Here is a 19,442-nt window from a genome sequence, read left to right on the forward strand (position 1 = left end):
AGGATAATGCAGTAGGCCTGTGTGCCCTTTGTTTTATTTTATGATTTTAGTGTATTCAGACTTCAGCAGTCTTTGGAGGGCAGCAATTTGTGACATATCCTGATAAGCCAGGATAAGTGTCTGGCCCCATTTCTAAGCGCAGGAAATTGTGTGTTAGTTGCATGGCTGTTTTTTAAAATGAGTGGCTGACCTGGAACAAGTATGGAGAGTGGGAGTTCTTAAAGGGGTTGTAAACCCCTGCGTGTATTCACCTTAATGCATCCTATGTGTTGAGGTGAAAAAACTTCTGTTACTGAGCAGCCCCCCCCCTGTTTTATTCACCTGGGCCCGTTCGCTCCCATGCCAGGGACGTGCACACCCTCTCTGGCCTTGGTCACTGCTCTTAATTGGATAGATTGATAGCAGCACAGCCATTGGCTCCCGCTGCTGTCAATAAAATCCAATGGCCCAGGGGCGGGGTCGAGTCTGGCTTTCTGTGTCTACGGATGGAAAAGCTGGACTCGGGAGCACACCCGCACAGGCACCCCCAAGGAGAGCGCTTCTCCTAGGTGGTTTCCTGATGCAGGGAGGAGCTATTAGTGCTGCCGGGGGACCCCAGAAGAGGAGGATCGGGGCCACTCTGTGCAAAACGAACTGCACAGTGGAGGTAAGTATGACATGTTTGTTATTTTTATATATATATATATATATATAAAAACAAGGCTTTAGTAACCCTTTAACTTACTGCGTTCTTGCTTTAGATCGGTAACTTGATAAGTATTGCATCTGCATGACAGCCAGGAAAGTGATATAATTTACACAAAATATTGGCAGGCTATAAGGCAACTTTAAAAAAAAAAATTGAATTGTGGCAATTTAAGTTATAGGAGGCCTAATATAATAAATGGATCTAGCATTTTAGGGCAAGGTCTGCTTTTAATATCAGGAACTGTAAGAACTGAACTAATAACGTTTATTTCCATACAGTATGCACAATATATGGAGTGCCATTCAGTGGAGAGTGCCCGTTCTGTATTTGAGAGAGCCTGTCGTATCCATTTACCATTAAAATATGGCATACATCTTCAATGGGCTGCATTTGAGGAGAAGCATGGTAAGTTACTATTTTCTGTTTTATGTATGTTGTGCCATAAAATTTGTTAAGCCAGTGTTTTGCACCTACATTGTTCAATTCACAGGCTTCAGCCTTGAAGCATAAAAATAATATATTTTGGGCCTGATGTTAAAAAAAAAAAAAAAAAACAGTCATAACTGTTAGAGGTGCTGCCTTTAGTAAGTCTCCAATTATGTCTATCATTTTCCAAACTGCAGATATAAAAGTAATTTCTGGGGCTGTAGATATTATCACCCCCTGTCAGGAGTCTATGATAGCGAGCTCTTGTAGGATTACACAGGGCATGGAGTCTAAGACCCTAAGCCTGCTTCTTCACTAGAGCTCCTGATGGTGGGGATGACCTTGCAGCAAGCTGGAATCAGGTCCTGGCTCCCAGGTACACCCAGCTGAGAATGCAGAGACCACGTAGCATGTGCAGAGTACCATAGCAGGAAACTGAAGGAAAAAACAGGAGACAAGCAAAGGGCGGGCAGCAGGCTAGCATTGACGGAAGACAAAGCTGGGATCTATACACGTATAGTCAAACCAGATGCATAAAGTAGTAAGCGGCCATGGCTCTGGGACGAATGCGAGCCGCTGGAGCCGCACTCATGCTGTGATTGGACACAGCGGGAGCCAATCAGTGGGTCCGGCGGCTGCCGGCCACCAGCGATCGTTGAGAGGAGAGACAGAACGGCAGTCTACCTATGTGAACAAGACAGACCGCTGTTCTGTGAGGGAGGAAAATGGAGATCTTGTGTTTCTGCTAAACAGAAACACGAATCTCTGTTTTCCTCCAGTGACTGCGCAATTGTCAGTTAAAGCGACGCAGTGCCGTATCGCAAAAAATGTCCTGGTCAGGAAGGGGGTAAAGTGGTTATATAGGAAAGCAGACTGGGAGGTGACCAAGGAAGTGATAGAAGGAAAAATATATAAATCCAAAGTAAAGCAGGCGACGTCCATAGGTGAACAGAGATGCCAGCAGCACATCTGAAATGGTCACAATTCTAGCAGAACACGGCAGCAAGGAGAAAAGAGTTTCAAAAACAGAAATCTACAGGCTTAACTTGTGACACCTCTTTACTTTTTTCCGTTTTTACATTTGCATCCTAGATTCTTTGTTATGATAGTTATTTTCTTCCAGGATGTTTGGACTCTGCCCGTGCCATTTTGTGTCGCTTTGAAGAGAGAACACCTGGTTTAGCCATTGTACGTCTGAGGCGTGTTGGTCTGGAACAGCGCAATGGAAATCTACAGGAGGCGGAAAGATTGCTAAAGGAGGCTGTGCAGATCAGTGCAGGCACAAAGTTAAAAGGATTTTATGCTGTGAAACTCTCACGACTAATTCTAAAGCTCCAGAGAGACCCACACAAGGCAAAGGCTGTACTTGGTGAAACCATTAAGAAGTATCCGGTGAGAATGAATGAACTATTGAAAGTAGATGTTTGGTTTGTACTCTGCTATGTAGCTTCAGCATTTAACTTATATTATTGTAATCTTGTTTATAAAGTTTTCCTCAGCCATCAAGACTGCTGATTTGTAAGATCCGCTAATCATGGCTGATGGCTAATTTTATACCAGATCGGGCTATGCATGCCAAAGAGAGGAAGCCTTGGGCATTTAGATCTGCTCATGTACGGGCAGCTTTTAAAGGGAAAGTGTCTGAATGCACATACAAAACTTCCATCTTGATTTTTGCTTCTTTTACAGTCAGTCTTTAACCACTTGCCGACCTCCTCATGTAAATATATGTCAGCAGAATGGCACTGACAGGCACATGTACGTACCCGTACGTCCTCTGCTTGACGTGGGTCGGGGGTCCGATCGGGACCCCCCCCCCCGGTACATGCGGAGGTCGGTAAGCCTCGGGGAGCGATCCGGGACGACGGCACGGCTATTCGTTTATAGCCGCTCCGTCGCGATCGCTCCCCGGAGCTGAAGAACGGGGAGAGCCGTGTGTAAACACGGCTTCCCCGTGCTTCACTATGGCGGTGCATCGATCGAGTGATCCCTTTTATTAGGGAGACTCGATCGATGATGTCAGTCCTACAGCCACACCCCCCATAAGTTGTAAACACACACCAAGTGAACACTAAATGTTACAGCGCCCCCTGTGTTTAACTCCCAAACTGCAGCTGTCATTTTCACAATAAACAATGCAATTTAAATGCATTTTTTGCTGTGAAAATGACAATGGTCCCAAAAATGTGTCAAAATTGTCCGAAGTGTCCGCCATAATGTCGCAGTCACGAAAAAAAACGCTGATCGCCGCCATTAGTAGTAAAAAAAATAATAAAAATGCAATAAAACTATCCCCTATTTTGTAAACGCTATAAATTTTACGCAAACCAACCGATAAACGATTATTGCGATTTTTTTTAACCAAAAATAGGTAGAAGAATACGTATCGGCCTAAACTGAGGAAATTTTTTTTTTTTATATATATGTTTTTGGGGGATATTTATTATAGCAAAAAGTTAAAAATATTGCATTTTTTTCAAAATTGTCGCTCTATTTTTGTTTATAGCGCAAAAACTAAAAACCGCAGATGTGATCAAATACCACCAAAAGAAAGCTCTATTTGTGGGGAAAAAAGGACGCCAATTTTGTTTGGGAGCCACGTCGCACGACCGTGCAATTGTCTGTTAAAGCGACGCAGTCCCGAACTGTAAAAACACCTTGGGTCTTTAGGCAGCATATTGGTCCGGGGCTTAAAAAAAAAAAAAGAGTGTGCATATCCTGTGTATGTGTGTGCTGCTAGGTCAGCAACTCTTCAGGTAGTAAAGGAAGGATAAAAATTACAATCTTGGAGCATGTACTGTCAAAAACAACTTTGCTTTACGTTTCTCTTAAAGAGAAAATTATTTAAATGTTCCACTCCATAAAGTGACAAGAAAAATATGCTTATTCTTGTTACTTAAAATGAGTAAGATTTTTGTTCGGCTGCCTAGGTTATTTTATTTGGCATTTTATTTGAAGTTGTACTCCTTATTTCATACTAGAAGTATATAGCAGATATAATTTAGTATTTTTCCACCAGCATGTTTTACCATGATTGACACAAGAGTATCATACCATTTGGTTGATTGGGATTTTATTTGGCATGTTCTGTGACTTAAATATATATATCTCCTAGGATAATCCCCATTTACATATGTGTATGCTGGAGATTAAGATGTCCACAGATGAGGCTGAAGATGCTCCTCTGGTCTGTTTGGAAGAAGCTTTGAAATGTAAACTCTCTGATGATTCAAAGAAGATCCTATCTCAAAAACGACTTGAATTTCTAGAAGACTTTGGCAGTAGCCCAGCAAGGTACAATGTCTTTTCCAGGTTGGGTGTAGGTGTTCGTACAAGAGCACATTCAGATGCCCAGTGTCAGCATCTGGCGATTGTCTCTTAAAGTGCAGATAATCTTATATCTGTTAGATAAATATAAAATCACTTTTACAATAATTGTATGTTTGGGGACTTAAGATATATATTTATATCCCACAGGAAAAAAACTGTTTGTCATAGTAGCAATAGCATACTCTATTAGATGAAGTAGCTTTAATAATGTGGATGTAATTGATTATGCAGCATCATTCATCTCCTATTCTTTTCTTCCAACACACACGGAAATTATTCACAAAACATAAAGTATTTAAAGTAAAACTCTTCTCTTGGAGTTCATTAAGGGACACATAGTTACAGGGATTCTGAGATGCATAGGTTATATTGCCACCTTCAGGAAAATTGGTAAACGGACACTGCCGAACAAAGCTGTTAATCAACCAGTATAACCCCTCCCACTTCCATCATGCTTCAGTTTTTTGCAGAAGCAGGAAAGATGTGATCATAAGGCAGAGGGGTGGGACCTGTGTTACCTAATGAATTTCAGGAAAGTCAAAAATCTTGTTTCCTAATCATTCATCAATGGATATCAGAAGTCAGAAGTATTCTTAGATGTATAGGACATCCTAAAGCAGTCCAACTGAGGGTTGGGCAACACCGCAAACATTTATTATTATATTAATTAACTCTGCAATTTTCTTACACCTATGACTGCAGTGTAAAATTGGGGACAGTTTGTAGCTCATTGAGCCACATGCATGTCCTTGTGTCCAAAGGTGGCATCAGATGAGGCCTGAACATCCACCTGGTAAACCTCAGAGAACATGTGAATGGAAGACCATATGGCAGTCTTGCAAATCTGAGAAACATGTGCCTGATTCTGAAATGCCCAACAGACACTCTTAGATCTAGTAGTGTACGTGAATATGCGCTGTGGAATGTAATTGTACAATATTGTTGAAAATCTAAATAAAATGTACCCTTTAAAAAAAAAAAAAAAGTTGCTGGTGCAATCTGAAGCAAGTTGTCCATTACAGGCACCCTCAGACATGATGAAAAGGGAGTTGATCAGGTCCCTGCTGAACCAGTCGCATTTTGATCCATCTATGGCGGGCTTTAGAGTTTTGGGAAACTGGTTTCTGTGGTAGGAAATGTTCCAGCCTAAAATTTAGATTTCTTTTGCTGAGGAAAATTGGTGTTTTTTTTCACCCCGTAAAGTAAGTTGTCCAGGGAGGCATGAAAGAGATGACCCCTATCAAAAGGCATACACAGAGTTTTTTTTCACTGTTCTGCATTTTGAGTCCAGGCATGCATGGCGCTTGCTACTGAAGTTGGAGCAATAGCGGGTTTATAAGCACCACCAGTCGCCAAGGATTTTGCAAGTCCGTGTCTCTGCACCTGTGTAGAATATCTTTAAATGAAGAGGCATCTTCCAACGGGAGAGTGACATTCCTTGCCAGTCTCATAACCGACGTGTCCACCGTTGGTGTGTTGTCTCCTCCTCAAGCGGATACAGCTTTTGTAAATGATTGGCTGAGGATCGTTTACACCTTTTGCCTATACTCCTGGAATAGGCCCTTGATCTCTGCCATTAGAGGAAAAGAGGCTATTTTTTTCAAAAAAGGAAAATATGTCTGACTTTTTTGGAGGAGGTTCTGGGTCTTCCCTTTATACAGTCCCTTTAAATGCCTTGATCGGTTGTACCACTCTGAACTCAAAGCCCAAACATTCAGGCTCTGCCGCCTAGGAGGATGCATTCTTCGCCACCACATCGGATAAAGCTGGGTGCACGGTCGGACCTGGGGAGTCAGTCCGTGGGTCCCGCTGAGCCGTTGTCATCCCTGATGTGTCTGGTACTTATTTGGTTAGAGAGGGTTGCGCTGTTCGACTTAACTCTAGTGGGGGAGTTGTCCACCATCCTCTGGTTCTGGTTGTCTAAGATGGCCAGAGAGTCTCAGACTACTTGTTTGAGCAGAGTCAACATCTGCTAAATCTCAACCTGTCTTTCCCTGGCAAGATGTCTGCAGCAGACTCCATTACTAATTTGTCTGGCATGGGGTCTGCCCCATTTGACCAACATTTATTTCTCTTGAGACATTGTGCCCTCTGAGCAGACCTGTGTTTTGCGCTTGTTCAAACTTTTGTAGCTTTTATGATGGGATCTGGCAGGACTGGAGGAATCACTGTCTACTTGTTGGATCGGGGATCCACTGGATCTTCTAGAGCGAGAGTGGACTGGGCTACAACAGAGAATAAGCCTTCCTTGTTAGAAAAGAATGCACTCTTTTCCCCTGGTATCTACTTACTTGCCCATAGGCGTCCTCTACCTGAAATTGCGGTCTTGGCTGCGTGGCAGTAGGCTCATTCTGGGAAAAAGGTGTAAGGAAACAGCGTGACAAAAAAGGGAACGTTTTTAGAAAGGGCTGTATAACCTGAATAATCCCCAACCCCACTCCACAGGAAAACCAATTGCCTGCCCTTACCATAGAAACATAGAGGACCAGCAGAAAAAAAAAGCTCAATGCCACGGGCAAAAAAAAAAAAACTATGCCCCAAAAGGCAGAGTACAGAAGAAAACAAAAGCCAGAAAGGGAAAGCAAGCAAGTAAGAAAGGAAAGGATGGGAACAGAGCCTCAGCATTCAATCAGAATGGCACAGAAGAGACACCAGAAGTCATGCAGCCCCAAACCAACAGTTTTGAAAACGAGCATGTACGCCACAAGAGGATTATTTTCTCTGGTTAGAGAACACCTCAGCCCCAAAAAGACCACCAGAAGGTGCTCCCCACCTTTTTTGTGCATTTAGCCGCCTAAGATATGGGACTGTGCCTGGGAGAGGCTGAACCCAGACGGAACCCAACTCAGTCGGTGGGTAAGGGACGCAATAGTGTGGGTGTTGATCTTGAGGACAAACAGGAGAATGGGGGAGGTCGCTCTGTCAGACTTTTATAATTTAAACAGTTCCTGTGGGTGGTGATAGGAGCGAAGCTATATCATATATATATGCTGGCATCAGGAAGTTTTAACCTTTCCCTACTCCTTCCAAAGCAAAAATAAATATTTTAGCTGTCATTACACTTTAATAGCTAGATTCAGAAAGAGTTAAGCCGGCGTATCAGTAGATACGCCATCGTAACTCTGAATCTAAGCCGTCGTACATTTAAGTGTATTCTCAAATTGAGATACACTTAAATGTAGCTAAGATACGACTGCCTGCGCCGTCGTATCTTAGCTGTCTAGTTCCCCCGGCCGCTAGGGGCGTGAACGCTGATTTACGCCTAGAATGCGTAAATCAGCGAGATACGCCTATTCACAAACGTACGCTTGCCCGTCGCAGTAAAGATACGCCGTTTACGTAAGGCGTTTTCAGGCGTAAAGTTGGTCGAACAAAAAGCTGGCCTAGCCAATGTTAAGTATGGTAGTCGTTCCCGCGTAGAATTTTGAAAATTTTGTGTAAGTCGTCCGTGAATGGGGCTGGACGTAATTTACGTTCACGTCGAAACCAATAAGTCCTTGCGGCGTACTTTGGAGCAATGCACACTGGGATATGTCCACAGACGGCGCATGCGCCGTTCGTTTAAAACGTCAATCACGTCGGGTCATGGTTTATTTACATAAAACACGCCCACCTCATCACAATTTGAATTAGGCGCGCTTACGCCGGCCCATTTACGCTACACCGCCGTAACTTAGGAGGCAAGTGCTTTTGTGAATACAGCACTTGCCTCTCTGACTTACAGCGGCGTAGCGTAAATACGATACGCCGGCTCAAAAATACGCCGCCCAACGTGAATCCAGCTATAAGTGATTATATGGACCGGCTGCTTGATGGGCAAATGCAGCGTACTTTTGACATCTGTTTGAACATTTCTGAGATGATGGAGAATTCATAGCAGGTGCTAGATGACCTGATTCAGCTTCTTTTGCATTCCCAAGTGAACTAAAGCCCATCAACACAGGCGCTCAAGGGTTGCTGTAAAATCTGTACAGGACCATACTGCCTAAACTTACATTATGTAGGTGGATAAACATAATGTGATGTAATTTGACATTTTGTATTGCTTACACTCAATATAAAAATAGGATGCATTTCAAAATAAGTTTTCAATAATACTTTTGTTGAAAGAAGCCAATGTGTTTAATTTCTTTTGCCATGAAAAGTGTCGGCCATCTGGAGAATTTGGAATACAGCATTGCCTACACATATTTTTATGCTCTTATCTGCATAATACCATTCTGCTTCTTTTGAAATTGTTTTTGCTTGGTACTTCTTGATGATTGTATTATGTTTTATTTTGTAGCTGGATAGATGCCTACAATGAACATCAAACGTATCTGAAGACAAAAATAGATGATGGGTGAGTGTCTTAACTAAATAATGACTGGTTGTTTTGGTTCCTCTCCACAGTTGTAAAATTGTATATAATGGAAACATCAATACTATAAGCGCAAAAATCGGTGTAACCGTTAACATGCCAATAAAGAGGGTTAAGATCTTGAGCAAATACATAAGTTCATATGGAATCGGTGAATGGTAATGGATGGCGGCAGCTGTACTCAGAGATAGCCAACTCTGTATCTAGGACAAGAAAGTGAAACAGGAAGCGCCACCTGAGTGTAGTATTTTTTTTTGAATCAAAAAGCAAGTTTATTGTATACAGATAGGAATACAATCATATAATTGTACACAGACAGATCAACATTATTTGCAGTTTACAGGGAAGAATCAGGATATAATCCTATATCCAACATATCCATAAACAGTACAATCATGAGAAAATGTTATACTTTACAGTACTGCATGTCATATGTAGCATCACCCTGGGAAACGTAATCTGACTGTGTGCAGATGCATCCGACTGCAATCTCAGGAGGTAAAAGAAAGTGAAATAAACTAAAGTTGGAAGGAAAGGGAGGAAGGTAAATAGGAGAGAAGGAGGAAAGAAAAGAGAAGAAGAGGAAAGAAAAAGAAAGAGAAAGAGAGAAAAAAAAAAAAAAAAAAAAAAAAGAAAGAAAAAGAGAAAGAAAGAAAGAAAGAAAGAAAGCTGTGGACCTCTATCATATTCTCCGTGCCTTTTTAGGTTCTCCAATAAATGATGTAGCATGTTCCTCTCTCTCTCCCCACCCGCAGCACCATCACACTCCCTTTCACTAAAGTAAGATACTCTATCCCTGTAGCAATCTGTCTCTCACCAATTGCAAGGGACCCAGTCCCGGTACATCCAGCCATGGCTGCCACATAGAGTAAAACTTTTTTAAGGCACCCCGGTGTTGATATGTTAGTTTCTCACGTATTAAAATACTGTTAGCCTGTTTCACCCATTGCGCACCCGTTGGTACCCTAGGGGTGATCCATAATTTAGCAATCTCCTTGCGGGCAAGATAAAGCAGTCGTAGCACTGCAGTATGGCCATTTGGTGACAGGTCAGGTAGTTCCAAGGCACCAAGGAGGCAGACCACTGGGTCAGTAAGAACTGGTATCTGAAACACCTGAGCTATAGTATCCAGAACAAATTTCCAATACCGAAATAGTTTGGGGCACTTCCACATCATATGCAGCAGATCTCCATTTTGTGCGGTGCATTTAGGGCACAAGGGGGTGTCTCTAAAGCCCCACTTGTGTAGCCTAGCCGGGGTCCTGTACACCCTGTGTAGTAGATATAAGTGGGACAGTCTCTGGGAAGCAGAGACTGAGACTAAGGGGGCAGATGTCAGACACAACTCCCAGGTTTCCCCGTCTATAGGTCCCAAGTCACGCTCCCACCCACGTCTACAAGGAAGTTTACTGGCATCATGTGTATGTTGAAGTAGCCTTGCATAGACCCGTGAAATCATGCCATTTCTATCCTCCGTGGAGAGCACATCTCTCATCAACGGGTGTGCTGTCACAACTAACGGGGAGAGTCTACTCTCGCACTGTACTGCGTGTCTCAACTGTAGATATTGATAGAATTGAGTGTTATGTAAGCCAAAGTCCTCTTTCATGGCAGCAAAAGTTTTAAAGACATTACCAGAGAACAACTGGGTGACGTAATGTATCCCAAGAATTTCCCATGAGCCGAAGCCCTTCAGAATAAAGAGTTCCCCCAGGTATTTATTTCTCCAGATTGGAGTGAACTGGCAGATTGATTTAAGTTTAAAAATACTTCTCACATACTTCCATAGTTTGTTCAACAGGCCTATTGTGGGAAAAGTATCAGGGAACTGAGTAAGACCAGCCTCCAGATACACCAGAGCCGGGAGAGCCGAATCCACCGGGACCATCAGTGACCTAATCGGGTCAGAGCTATCTACCACTCCCCAGTTGCCAAGATGTTGGAGTTGCGAGGCTATAAAATAGAATCTAGAGTGTGGGACTGCTAAACCCCCCTGGTCTTTTGTGAGCTGCAGTGAGTGTAGACTAATACGAGGTGATTTACCCCCCCAAATTAATTCCCTAAACTGAGAGTCTATCCGAGTAAACCATCTATGAGTGATCCAGATTGGGGAATTGTGAAAGATGTATAGGAGCTGAGGCGCCCATACCATCTTAATGAGGTTGACCCTACCAGTCACAGATAGTGGCAACTTCCTCCAGGCTGAACATTTTAGGCGGAGTTTCTGTAGCAATGGTGACAGGTTTTTGTCTAGGTAGTTAAGCGGGAATGGCGTGACCTGTATGCCCAAATATCGAAATTCATCCACCACAGCGATGTCCCTTGCGCACTCAGGCAATGGACCCGGCAGGGGATCTAAGGGCATAAGAACAGATTTGTTCCAATTGATAGTGAAACCCGAGAGCTGACCGAAGCCAGCAATCAGGTTCATGACATTTTGTAGAGAGTTGTCTGTGTCTCCCAGGTATATCAGAGTGTCATCAGCGTAGAGGGAAACCACATCTTTCCTAGGCCCTCTCTGAAACCCCACTATGTCCTGCATGTGCCTGATATGTATGGCCAATGGTTCGAGAGCCAGGGCAAACAGCAGGGGCGACAAAGGGCACCCCTGCCGAGTGCCCCTAGCGAGATGAAAGGGTTCTGATACTTCCCCATTGATGCGCATTCTCGCCGTCGGGGAGCTATACAGGAGCTGAACCCATTTCAAAAATGTGGGCCCCATCCCAAACCGAGCCAGGACCTCCCAAAGATAGGGCCATTCTACGCTGTCGAAACGCCTTGGCGGCGTCCAACGATAGAACCGCCCTGTTACCCACATTATCTGGGGGGATTTGTAAGTTCAGGAAGAGTCTGCGCAGATTCTGTGAGGTAGACCTCGTTGGAATAAATCCAGACTGATCCCTGTGAATCACCTTTTGTATGCATTTCGCCAACCTGCTAGCCAGAGCCCTGGCCAACAGCTTGACATCACATGTCAGAAGCGAAATTGGCCTGTAGGAGTCCGGTGACAAGGGTTCCTTACCGGGCTTCAGCAGAACCACCACAAGGGCCTCATTCATGGATGGGGGGAGGAAACCTGTGTCAAGTGCATGGTTATAGACCTTGAGTAAAGCAGGGAGGAGTTGGGTAGCATATCTTTTGTATACCTCAGATGGTAACCCGTCCGCCCCTGGGGCTCGGCCGTTTTTTGAGTGTGCCAGTGCTTCTAGTAGTTCCTCCTCAGTCAGAGGGGCATTAAGTAGAGCAACATCTGAGGCAGACAAAGACGGAATGGGGTATTTGTCTAGGAACGAGTGGATTTCGTCCTGAGTGGGATTAACTTTGGAGGAATAGACATCCTGAAAAAAAAGTTTAAAGGCCTCTATAACTTCTTTAGTTGAGTGGCAAGGGGACCCCGCGTGATTCGTGATCGACGCAATGTAAGATGATGACTGTTGTGATCTAGCGAGTAATGCTAACATATGGCCTGTGTTTTCACCTTCTTCAAAGTGACTCTGTTGTAGGAAAAAGCGTTTATTTTCAGCTAACTGCATGGACAGGTCTTTAAGTAAGGTTTGAGTCGCTAACCACGATCTTCTATTATCGTCTGTGGGGTCTGCAATATACTTGGCTTCAGAGGATCGCACCTCCTCTAACACTGACATTTCCCATTGCTTTGTAGACGTTTTAACCTTAGAGATTTCCCTAATAAATTGGCCTCTTAGGAAGGCTTTGGTCGTATCCCATACCACGTCTAATGCTGCAGTGTTCAAGTTTCGTTCAAGAAAATTTGTGAGGAGTTCCGGGATAGGGTCAGGATCTGGGATAAGTGATAGCCAAAAGGGGTTGAGCTTCCAGAGGGTGTTACCCCTGCGGGCCCCACACCTGATGTCTATTGAAAGTGGGGAGTGGTCCGATACCTGTCTGGGGTGATATTGGGAAGACTCCAACATTGGTAAAAGCAGATCATTCCCCAAACCTAGGTCAATTCTGGATAGACATCCAATAGAGGCAGACTGGCAGGAGTAAACTTTGGCCTCTGGATTATAGACCCTCCAAACATCTGTGAGACCCATTTCCGCCAGTAAACGGGCAAACGGAGTAGGCCCACTCCCTCCCTGCCCCCCCACCCCTCCCCGCGCAGACATCCTATCCCTAGCAGTATCTAGACAATTATTAAAATCCCCGATCACTAATACAGGTATACCCGTAAAGCGGGCCATGAAGTCAGTCAATATCTTCAATATGCTAGATGAAAAAGGAGGGGGAATATAAATTCCAGCCAAAATGCATTTGGTACCGTGTATACAACATAAGATAAAAATATACCTTCCATCCGGATCAATTTGCGTTTTCAGGGCAGTGAACTGTGTGCCCTGCTTGACCAGGATACTCACCCCCCTCGAGTACACTGAGAAAGTGGAATGAAATTGGTGGCTAAATTGCCTTACCGCAAATTGGGGCGTGGAGGTCGGGGGGAGGTGAGTCTCCTGCAGACAAATAATATCAGCAGCTATCCGCCTGATCGTGCGAAGCACGGCCAGGCGTTTAACCGGGTTGTTCAGTCCCCTTACATTCCAGGACATAAATCTAGTCAGTGCAGCCATTGTAGTATAGGGACAGGTAAAACATGCATGGGAATGATAGTACCACAGTGCTGAGTAGCAGGACAGTAGTGCAGACCGGCAAGGAGAACATGGACCCGGACAGTGCATGCGATACATGCGACATTGGTAGCAAAAATAAGGCACCTGAGTGTAGTATTAGCAGAACGATTTAATGGCAAGATACAAGAAACACTCACAGGATAAGAATTTAAAACAAGCTCATCTGTAGGTAGTATCATTCAGGTCTCCTAGCGTGCACATGCATCCACAGGCTGCTAAGATGGTAGGGGGTCCGCTGCCCGTCCTGTGGTCATCAGAAGGTATGACGGAACCAGGGTGGATCCCACGGAAGTGACGTCACCGGAAGCGGGGCGACATCCGGGAATGCTGTACATTTTAGACCAGAAGGTGGGCTACGTGCTCGGAGCTACAGGCTCTGTGATAGCTGTGATTTCGGAGTAAAGGCCTAATCACCATGTCCCTTTACCACGTGATCAGCGGTGTCCAATCACAGCCGATCACAATGTAAACACACTTGCCAGTTATCTGCATACCTTACCTCACACACTGTCGCAGCGTGAGGAGAAGAGAGCTGGTAACCGGCCAGTGGGACATGGGACACTGATGATCAGGCCACTGATTATCGGTACAGCCCCAACAGTGACCATCAGTGCTGCCTATCATTGTCCATCAGTGCAGCCTCATCAGCACACATCAGTGAAGGAGAATTTTTTTTATTATAACAGAAACTAAGAAAAACTTTTCACAATTTTCTGTATTTTCTAGTTTGTTTAGCAAAAAATAAAAAACCCAGTGGTGATTAAATACCACCAAAAGAAATCTCTATTTGTATGTAAAAAAATATAAAAATTACAATGTTGCATGACCACGCAATTGTCATTCAAAGTGTGACAACACTGAAAACAGAAAATTGGCCTTGGCAGGAAGGGGGTAAAAGTGCCCAGTAGGCAAGTGGTTAATGTAGTGCATGCTACTTATCTGGAGGTGTCACGGAAGAGGAATTGTGGGATAAAGCACCCTGGTTTATGGGGACACAATGGGGAACTGGTGTTGGGTTGTATTTTGTGCGATTAAGTTTATGGATTTTCATACCATATGCCTTCAGTTGCCTTTTTAAGCACATCCTGAATGTATTCAAAGTACAATCATTGTTTTCTGGTTACCCTGGTTCACACCAGTGCATTCAGTACCAGTGCTTTTAAAACAAGTACACTTGCATGATTTTTTTGATTTTTTTATTGTTTACATGTGTAAACTCACCAGACGACAGATAAACACAAGGGGGAGATTAAAAAAAAAAAGGAAAAAAGCCCTGAAATGCATCACAAACACATTAAATACAGTGCCTTGCGTAAGTATTCGGCCCCCTTGAACTTTGGGTCCTTTTGCCACATTTCAGGCTTCAAACATAAAGATATAAAACTGTAATTTTTTTTTGAAGAATCAACAACAAGTGGGATACAATCATGAAGTGGAACGAAATTTATTGGATATTTCAAACTTTATTAACAAATAAAAAACTGAAAAATTGGGCGTGCAAAATTATTCAGCCCCTTTACTTTCAGTGCAGCAAACTCTCTCCAGAAGTTCAGTGAGGATCTCTGAATGATCCAATGTTGACCTAAATGACTAATGATGATAAATAGAACAATCCACCTGTGTGTAATCAAGTCTCCATATAAATGCACCTGCACTGTGATAGTCTCAGAGGTCCGTTTGAAGCGCAGAGAACATCATGAAGAACAAGGAACACACCAGGCAGGTCCGAGATACTGTTGTGGAGAAGTTTAAAGCCGGATTTGGATACAAAAAGATTTTCCAAGCTTTAAACATCCCAAGGAGCACTGTGCAAGCGATAATATTGAAATGGAAGGAGTATCAGACCACTGCAAATCTACGAAGACCTGGCCGTCCCTCTACTTTCAGCTCATACAAGGAGAAGACTGATCAGAGATGCAGCCAAGAGGCCCATGATCACTCTGGATGAACTGCAGAGATCTACAGCTGAGGTGGGAGACTCTGTCCATAGGACAACAATCAGTCGTATACTGCACAAATCTGGCCTTTATGGAAGAGTGGCAAGCAGAAAGCTATTTCTTAAAGATATCCATAAAAAGTGTCGTTTAAAGTTTGGCACAAGCCACCTAGAAGACACACCAAACATGTGGAAGAAGGTGCTCTGGTCAGATGAAACCAAAATCAAACTTTTTGGCAACAATGCAAAACGTTATGTTTGGCGTAAAAGCAACACAGCTCATCACCCTGAACACACCATCCCCACTGAGAAACATGGTGGTGGCAGCATCATGGTTTGATGCTTTTCCTCAGCAGGGACAGGGAAGATGGTTAAAATTGATGGTAAGATGGATGAAGCCAAATACAGGACCATTCTGGAAGAAAACCTGATGGAGTCTGCAAAAGACCTGAGACTGGGACGGAGATTTGTCTTCCAACAAGACAATGATCCAAAACATAAAGCAAAATCTACAATGGAATGGTTCACAAATAAACATATCCAGGTTAGAATGGCCAAGTCAAAGTCCTGACCTGAATCCAATCGAGAATCTGTGGAAAGAACTGAAAACTGCTGTTCACAAACGCTCTCCATCCAACCTCACTGAGCTCGAGCTGTTGTGCAAGGAGGAATGGGCAAAAATGTCAGTCTCTCGATGTGCAAAACTGATAGAGACATACCCCAAGCGACTTACAGCTGTAATTGCAGCAAAAGGTGGGGCTACAAAGTATTAACTTAAGGGGGCTGAATAATTTTGCACGCCCAATTTTTCAGTTTTTTATTTGTTAAAAAAGTTTGAAATATCCAATAAATTTCGTTCCACTTCATGATTGTGTCCCACTTGTTGATTCTTCAAAAAAAATTACAGTTTTATATCTTTATGTTTGAAGCCTGAAATGTGGCAAAAGGTCGCAAAGTTCAAGGGGGCCGAAAACTTTCGCAAGGCACTGTATGTGTGGAAACACAAACTGAACGTGGGCATTGTCGTGTGACCTAGCCATTATAGTAGAGGTACAGCAGGGCATGAACCGTATTCTTCCACATATTCCAACAGGTACACCAGGAAAGGCCAAGTGCTGCTCCCATGGATTAAAAGAGAAGTAAGGGTTTTTTTTTTTGGTTTTTTTTAAGAATCATACTTACCTAGGTGGATGCAGTATTGGTCCAATGCTGCATCTGTCCCCCGGCGCCTCTACACTGAGAACCAAGCGATCGAACATTGCCGATCGCTCGGTTCTCACAGTGCCCCAAACAGAGTCACAGCTCTCCGGAGTGGCCGGCTCAGGCTTTCAGTGGCTCGCTGAGAGCCTGAGCCAGGTGTAGGTCCAGGGACCTGGTGGATCCCAACTTCCATTGTCGTGATGTCGCAGACCCTGGACCAACTTCTGTTACATCAGCAGAGAGTGGACTTCAGCCCGCCCTCTGCTAAAAGGGGGTCACAGGAGTGCAAAATGAACTGCACTCCTGTAATCCATAGGAGATGTACAGCCAAACGCTCTTTATCTGTACTTCTCCTTTAATCATCCTTATAAAAAGTAGTCCGTTTCAGTCCACTTGGTAAACAACACACTCTTTAAATGAATGTGTTGGGTCTACAGCAACCTTTTCTTCTCTTGTAGTATATTGAAACTTGAATAGTATTTCCAGATGTAGGGTTTATACAATACGTGTATACAGAAGATTATGAGAAGTAACAGTGAGACCACAAATCCAAGCATAATACATTGTTGATAAATCGATATTTTTATTTTATGCAGAAACAAAGATATAGTCAGGAAAGACTCAATTTCTGAAGACTGCTACCCACCAGGAGTTCCGCCACCACCTAAAAGTTTAAAACAAGAAGTTCCTCCTGAGGATAAGTCTACAACAAATGCACCAGAACCTGCGAGGAGTCTAACATCCAATGTTTCAGTGCCAGGAAACGCTGCAACTGTATCATTTTTTTCAAAACCAAATACTATGACCGCCACTGTACAACCTTATCCAAGTAGTAATTACTATAGCCCACGACCATTATTTGCACCTAAAAGACCATATGGCCCACCTCAAAATGCACCAATGCAGCCTTTCTTCAATCAATATTCAGCACCAAGAGAGTTTAATCACTTCAATCAAGGCATGATCCCTCCTCCACCTCCAGGCCCTTATAGTGGACCCCCTGCACCACTTATGGACAATTACAGGATGCGGTTTAACATGCCCCCTATGTTTGGCTATGGACCATGGTTTCAGGTGAGCCAAGACACTCGGATAAATTGCTGTGTTGGTGTTTGACTTGCAATGTCTAACCTAAATACTCCTCTTTTTTTTATTTTTTATAGAACTTTGGAGCTCAAGGTTGGAACAGATTCTTTCCACCCCAGTGATCCTGCATTATTCTGTTCACAAGAAGGTGCGACCATATGATAACACCAATGAGAAGCTTAAACTCTGCTGTGTTAAAAAGACAACCAATTACAGTTCATGGTGTTACATTTTTTTGTTTTCAGCTGTAATTGAAGTACACTTCCATGGAGATAAAACCAGGCACAAAAAGGAACCTGAATTTGGATAGCTAAGAGTTCCCTGGAAGTGGGAAATGTAACACTGTTATACAAATCTCAAGTTCAGTTCCTGAGTTTGATTTTGGCACCACCTGCTCTTGGACTTTTGTATTGGTCAGTAGTTATGGCTTGTGACCTTTGTTGGCAAATTGTGATCTCTACAAGGGCGAAAAGCTCCATTCAGGGCTGAAACTGAGATTTGCATAACAGAGGGTTAATCCAATGGCTAGCATCTATCCGTAGGTGTGCTTTACCAGCAAATTCTGCTGACCCGTTGGTACATATGCCTCTTTTTCTCAAAATATCATGTACAGGCTTAATTTACTAAGAATTATTACATTTCAGTTTATTGCCCTTTGTAAATAAATGTTTACAGTTAATGTCGTTTTATTAATTTTGGAACAATAAATGACTTAAATGAAGTGTTAGTATTTCGTTTACACTGAGGTCAGCAAACATGTTGCCAAATTGGCATGTTTCTTAATTCAGGTCATAGGATTGGCAGTTCCTAGATTTTCTCTTAATTAAATGTAGCCTATTCTACGGCTAGTGGTCAGCAGAAATTTGCATTTGTTTTACCTTTATTTGTCCTCAGATCAACTCCACTATGGAAGTCAGGGGCTATGTTAGTAAAACTTTGCAGCAGTGTTGATGTAAATGAAGTGTCCTATGTTTTATTCATGCGTTAGGGTTGGTGTGAGCCCTGTGTATTGTAATTCTGGGTTGGCAGATCCACCCCACCCCCTTAGGCTGCTTTCACACTGAGACGCTATTGCACTAAAAATAGCGCCTGCAATGCACCCTGAAAGAGCCACTCCTTTTTATCCAGTGTAAAAGCCTGAGGGCTTTCACACTGGAGCGTTGGGCTGGCGGGACGCTAAAAAAAGTCTTGCCAGCCGCATCTTTGAGGCGCCGTAAAAGCGGTAAAAATAGCGATCCTATAACATTCCTGCCCATTGAAATCAATGGGGTAGCACCTCCAAACCCCAGGTTTAACCCTTTTTTAGCCGCTAGCGGGGATTAAAATCTCCCCGCTAGCGCCAAAAAATCGCGGCACTTTACCGCCAGCGCACCAAGCGCCTCAGTGTGAAAGTACCCTTATTCTATGTTAAAAGTGAAGTGCTTTAATTCACTACAAGGAGATATCGAATTAAGTGATTTTGTACAATTTACTAATGAACACTAATCTGTTTGAAACCAAATAATTTGCTTGGCCTCAAATTAATTAAAGTGGAGGTCCGCCTAAAAAATAAAAATATTAAAAGCCAGGAGCTACAAATTTTGCAGCTGCTGACTTTTAATAAATGGACACTTACCTGTCCAGGGTGCCCACAATGCCGAAGCCGATCAGTCGATCGTCTCTTAGCTGCCCCCGCCGCCATCCTCGGTGAGGGAATCGGGAAGTGAAGCGCTGCGGCTTCACTCCCCGTCTCCCTACTGCGAATGCGCGAGGCGCGCTGCACGTCTTCAC

The 19,442-nt window shown here is 43.5% G+C and overlaps 1 protein-coding gene across 2 annotated transcripts in view; it reads left to right on the top strand.

Annotated features, from left to right (window-relative positions):
* Positions 1 to 18,393, top strand: part of LOC120917326 (pre-mRNA-processing factor 39-like) — a 78,796-nt gene extending 60,403 nt beyond the window's left edge. For both annotated transcript variants that reach the window (XM_040328544.1, XM_040328545.1), the window contains 6 exons: positions 967 to 1,093; positions 2,238 to 2,506; positions 4,230 to 4,408; positions 8,730 to 8,786; positions 17,183 to 17,660; positions 17,750 to 18,393. In XM_040328544.1, coding sequence (XP_040184478.1) covers positions 967 to 1,093; positions 2,238 to 2,506; positions 4,230 to 4,408; positions 8,730 to 8,786; positions 17,183 to 17,660; positions 17,750 to 17,794 — 1,155 coding nt within the window. In that variant the 3' untranslated portion in view covers positions 17,795 to 18,393. The remainder of the gene's footprint in view (positions 1 to 966; positions 1,094 to 2,237; positions 2,507 to 4,229; positions 4,409 to 8,729; positions 8,787 to 17,182; positions 17,661 to 17,749) is intronic.
* Positions 18,394 to 19,442: the final 1,049 nt, after the last annotated feature.

The sequence above is a fragment of the Rana temporaria genome, chromosome 11 (genome assembly GCF_905171775.1).
Source record: "Rana temporaria chromosome 11, aRanTem1.1, whole genome shotgun sequence".
NCBI lineage: Eukaryota > Metazoa > Chordata > Amphibia > Anura > Ranidae > Rana > Rana temporaria.